This window comes from Morone saxatilis, unplaced genomic scaffold, assembly GCF_004916995.1.
Source record: "Morone saxatilis isolate NCDOM2014 unplaced genomic scaffold, NCSU_SB_2.0 Contig7, whole genome shotgun sequence".
NCBI lineage: Eukaryota > Metazoa > Chordata > Actinopteri > Moronidae > Morone > Morone saxatilis.
Window position 1 is genome coordinate 297,346 of NW_023340246.1, and position 5,389 is coordinate 302,734.

General features: G+C 40.0%; 1 protein-coding gene and 1 long non-coding RNA gene across 2 annotated transcripts in view; one reads left to right on the top strand and one right to left on the bottom strand.

Annotated features, from left to right (window-relative positions):
- mdn1 (midasin AAA ATPase 1) overlaps window positions 1–5,389 on the bottom strand; it is a 67,330-nt gene that overhangs the window by 6,621 nt on the left and 55,320 nt on the right. The window contains exons 86-91 of the mRNA XM_035679070.1: window positions 5,054–5,189; window positions 4,482–4,651; window positions 4,232–4,363; window positions 4,005–4,146; window positions 2,547–2,845; window positions 2,297–2,458 (exon numbers count right to left, since the gene is read on the bottom strand). Of these exons, the coding sequence (XP_035534963.1) occupies window positions 2,297–2,458; window positions 2,547–2,845; window positions 4,005–4,146; window positions 4,232–4,363; window positions 4,482–4,651; window positions 5,054–5,189 (1,041 nt within the window). The remainder of the gene's footprint in view (window positions 1–2,296; window positions 2,459–2,546; window positions 2,846–4,004; window positions 4,147–4,231; window positions 4,364–4,481; window positions 4,652–5,053; window positions 5,190–5,389) is intronic.
- Window positions 159–1,547, top strand: LOC118341098. The gene is made up of 4 exons (XR_004797401.1): window positions 159–244; window positions 999–1,085; window positions 1,180–1,230; window positions 1,490–1,547. It is a non-coding gene; the product is annotated as an uncharacterized LOC118341098 (long non-coding RNA).

Consider the following 5,389-nt stretch of genomic DNA (forward strand, 5'->3'; position numbering starts at 1 on the left):
CTTTATTGCACATTTTAATCCATTAGGTAAATGTATTTTTCTTAGAGTAATGTATGCACTACTAATGTGTCTGTGGAACACTTTCCCTTATTCCCCATATTCTGTAATATCACAGTTCTGCACTGGGCAGTCCCAGTAAAGTTAATTCTCTAATAGGTTATTACTGTTGTTACTAATAACATATTTACAACCGTGTTTACCTCATAGGGTGATAGAGAGCCATGGACAAGTGAGGCTTGGAATGGTGAGTGAGTTCTGCCTCCTTCCTACAGTACCTTTTGCTTCACTCATTATCTGTATGTTTCTGAACCACATAGTAAAATTGTTCTGGCTCAGTGACAGTCTACATTGTCCACTTACACTCGTTTCTCCATAAAGAAAAACACATGATTACCACAGTAATTTCCCACCCAGACCAAAATACCCAATTGTACGTTTGGTTAGAATTGTGTATATAATTGTTTTGATAGATTTGAGATAATGTCATCCAGGGTTCCAGCTGCTGTGATTTGATACCCTAACCCACTGACGTCACAACTGCTACGGTGGAGAGTGAGGGTCACATTAATCTCAGCTGGTACACATGTAACTGCTGGATGTAAATCTGGCCTTGTTTTTCTGCCAAACCCAAAATTATATATATATAAAAATAAAAATAAAAAGTATTAATATACGATAGAAGTCATGAATATCAGGCCAGTAATGACTCTTCTGGTGGCAAACACAGCTCAATTTGAAGGCACCTTTAAGATAAGTCAGTTACCCAATATTACTTTTATTTGTAGTATTAGTAGTTCATTGTTAAACTGTTATGTTGAGTGAGTGCACAGGAATGGTTTTGGTATGAGAACAGTGCTACGAACCACTTTAGACACCCAGTGTTAGCATAGCATTAAGTGCTGTATAGGGAGTGGTGTATTTTGCTATGAGGAAAATAAACTCTGCTGTTAAGAATGTATCATTAACTTCAGTATATTATGGGATGTCCTGTGCTCTAGATGCGTCACCTCTATGTGGTCATTGACTGTTCAAGGAGTATGGAAGACCAGGACTTGAAACCGAACCGCCTCACTTCTACTCTAAAGGTAGATTCAGCAGCACAGCCGTCACACTGTACACCAGCAGCCCTACCGTAGGATTACCCATAAAGCACCATCTCCTTTCTTCTTTCCTCTTCAGCTGATTGAAGCGTTTGTCGATGAATACTTTGACCAAAACCCCATCAGTCAGGTATGTGCATGTTTTACACTAGACTGTATTGAGACTTCACATTTAAATCCCTTCAGATTTGGTTTAAACACAGCAGATTCCAATGAGTTCATTAGAGAAAAAGTCATATTCTTGCATAAAGATACAAGTAGTGAGTGTAGGTCTGCACCGGCCAGGATTGTTACATTTTGTTGTGATGGGGAACTTGTAAGTTTAAGCTGTGGAATGGACCTTTAACAATATGTTATATGACATAACACTGTGTGTGTTGTGTCTTCAGGTGGGCATTATCACTACGAAGAATAAAAGGGCTGAGAAGCTGACTGACCTGGCAGGTGAGGATCACTTTAACTGCTCGTGTTAGACTCCACTCCTCAATGTGATGCTTGAAGGAATGCTTTGTCTTTCAACTTCAACATATATTTGTTCTTCTTGAGCTCCATGTACTGTACAGAAAATTACTTTTATTTAGTTTCTGTTGACTTTGAATGAAGTTAAGTTACGATGATCCACTAAAATGACCGTTGTCAATGGAGTCTGGTTGCGAGCAATAGTGATATAACAGCTGTTTCTGGTTAAACAAAAAGTTCTATCACTTTAGGGATCCTTTCCATAATGTTGGCAGACAGTCACATAACAATCAGAGCCAGTCAGGGGCAATAACAAGCACTGTTAGTGGACGTACTTGGACATTGCAGCCATTGTAGCTTGTTTCATGACTGTCTTTTTACCAAACCAGAGTTGGTGATTGTAGGAACAGTTGAACGACTAACAAAGATGGTTTTGGTTATTTAGTTTCTGTTCACTTTGTTATTTGTTTTCAAGTTATCTAGAATAACCTGTAAGGTAAAGTTACTACTTTTGTCTATGGAGTCAGGTGGTGAGTGATAGTGATATTACAGCTGTTTGTGGTTAATGGTCTTTCTCTGTAGAGATCCTTTCTATAATGCTGTCAGACACCTAACAATTTGAGCCTGGCAAAAACAGTGGCAAAAACAACAACTTGTGCTTTCATTCTGAAATCACATATAAACTTGAGCCATCCATCAGAAAGTGAAAGCTCCACTGGTGTCTGAGTAAGGTGTACCTCTTTAGCTTGGTCTCTCTCTGATGCCTCTCCTGCCAGCTCCACAGCTGTATCACTCTGAACGTTCTGCTCTCCAGTCTGACCATCTGTGTTGTGCTCCTTCCTCTCAGCTGACTCTGGCTGCTCCTCATCCTCACCTGCTCCTTCCTCCTCCTCCTCCTCCTGTAAGCATTACAACAGTGAAACAACAACAAAACCATGTGTGTGGACAAATGTGTTCATCACACATACTTCACATGTACATACACACCTTTGGTTTGTGTCCTTTGTCATCTGGAACAGTCCGATCTTCATCTCTTCCTGCCTCCTGTCCTCTCTCCTCCTCTTCATCTTTCTCAGCTGACTCCTCGTCTCCCTCCGCTTTCTCTTCTCCTCCCTCCTGCTCTTCCTCCTCTTCGACCTTGGGCTCCTGACCGTTCTCTTCTCCTGGTTGATCTGTCTGGTCTTCCTCCATCTCCTCTGCTCCCTCCTCCTCGTCTCCATCTTTCTGCCCTTCCTCTTTCTCATCCAAGGCAGTGGCTTTCTCATCGATGTCAAATGGATTCTCCTCTGCAGAGAGTTCACTCAGCTGATTTAAATGCTAAAACAAATACTCCGCCCTGCCATCTTTAAAGGGACCGAATGGTGAGTTTATGTAGCTGCCATTACCAAATGACACGATGGTCATCACAACAGGAAGCCTCTTTCTACAGTTAATGCTACAGCTTCTCAAAATTACACATTTAACAAATGATGTTGCTTCTAGAGCTGAAACAATTAATTGATTAATTGATTAATTGATTGGTAGATCGTAGATTGGTAGAAACAGAAAATGAAATGGCAAATGTTAGCTGCAGCTGTGTCAAAAAGGACATTTGTTTTTCATTATGGGAAACTTATTTTCCTATTGACCACCTGCTGTCACCTGCGGTACAGAACAGAGCCAGAGGGCTCAGTAGTGCTGAAATGATTTTTACTATTTATCGAAAAATTTATTGAAAGCAATTTTGATGTCCGCAGTTCTAACAGACTTTTTTTTTTTGAGTTTGATTCATTTCATTGTCAATTTGTCTGTTCTGATAACTAATAACAATCATTTGTATGTGAGAGAAGAATGCTTAGAGAGTTACATTTTTCATTTGAACTTCAAAGTTAAGTCAACTTCTGTTTTCAAAATAACTCAAAGATATATCAATAAATATTTTTTGTTGTTTAATGAGGTTATTTGTCATTTATTATTAATATTTAATTATACGTTTTATTCACATTACTATAATGTCTTTTGAGGTTAGGGAGTTGAATGTTTGTGTATATATATTAACATTAATATGTTGTATATTATTCTGGTTAACAAATGATCAGATAACATTAAATAGAAATAATGGCAATAATCGGCCTTTGAAACAGTATGAAATGCACTGTGGAGGCCAGTTAGGAAGCGATGTCATAAACTGTCACACCTGGTTACAACTTAGCTTTTAGACTTACAGTATGTCTACACTGAAACTCTCATCAAACATTCTGCTACATTCCTTTCCAACTGCCTGTGTATTATCTGATGTCACTGCTGTACTTTACTTCAGTAAAAACATAGTAGTGTCAGAAACCAATAACTTCGGTTGCAAAATACAATCTATGTTCATTAACAAAAAAATGGGATGAGAAATGGTCATATATGCACAACAGTAACACTGGATTTTGCATGTGTTCATTTAGCTGCAGGTCTCACCGTCACCCTCGCCCTCTCCATCGTCTCCGGCCTCGTCGTCCTGGTCCAGGTTTAGATCCTCGGGCAGGTCCATGGCCTCGGGCTCAGGTCTCTTGTCCTGCTGACCGTGGTAGGGGTCTACTTCGTTCTCATCAAACTCCCTCTGGAAAACAGCAAAAGCACAGTTCAGACAGACGAAAGCCATAAAATCATTTGTGAAATGTTGAAAAGGAAGGAAGGGTTATGACCTCATCTCCTTGTTCATGGATTTTCTCTTTCTCCTCCTCGTCCATCTGTTCATCTTTGTCCTGGTTTTTCTTGTCTTTGTTGGGGTCCGCAGCATCCAAGTTGTCATCTTTAGCAACCAGCTCTGATTCACCCTGACAGAATCCAGTGTTGACAGAAAATGAGGGCACATTGACAAAAGGGACATCCGAAGACTCACTTAAAAAGAGCAGATAGAAACCTCTGATAAGCTCTGTGGTCAGTCTACTGTACCTGGTCCATGCCCTGGCCAGACTCTTCCTCCTTGTCACTTCCTTCCTCCTCATCGTCCTCATCGTCCCCCCACATTCTCTCATCCAGAGTGTCTGTCTGTCCTTCACCCAGGTCACCCATCTTTTTATCCAGCTCCTCCTCATCCTCTTTAGAAGACTCATCATCTTCACCTGCAAAGGATTCAAAGAAGGACAACTGAAAGTCATATATTAGAGGATCCTCCTCCAATATATTGATCCTCTGCGTTTCAGCAACAAGTGCTCCGACTCTGCTATGGAGGGCCAACAGAGGTGGTATTGTAAAACATTTATTGTATGTTACATAGTTTGGTGAAAAGTTGTGTCAAAGTCATAATGACAAATCAGATTCCAGACCAGCAAAGTAAAAATCATCTGGTTTGTGAAGAATGTAAATAATTGTAATATCATTCATTCATAATTGTTTAATGTTAATAATCTCATAATACTGAGAAGTTTATTGTATTTGCTTTATTTGATATATTTTTAAGTCCTGGAGTTAGCAAGAATGCTAATTAACATCGGGGACACATAAGGTTAGACAGTTCAAGTTACCTTGTTCATTCTCATCCCCATCATGCATCTGGCCATCAAAGTCCTCTGACATTTCGATAGCGTTGTCCTCTGCCTTGATGTTCCCTTTATCCTGCTCTTCTTCCTTTTCCTGACCCTCCTGGAGAGTGTCTTCCACCTGGAAGGAGAATGCAGGGAACATTTTATGAGAAATGTTGGCTAGGCTCTAATAAAGTCCCAATATGCATGTCGTAGTATAGTTTATGGAAAAATAAGATCTCAGAATGCTTCTAGTGCCACTTTTCCCAGAGCTTTTAACCACATCTCATGAACAAACCCAGCTAATGGGGCAGTGAAATGCAGTTGAAAGCTCCAGAA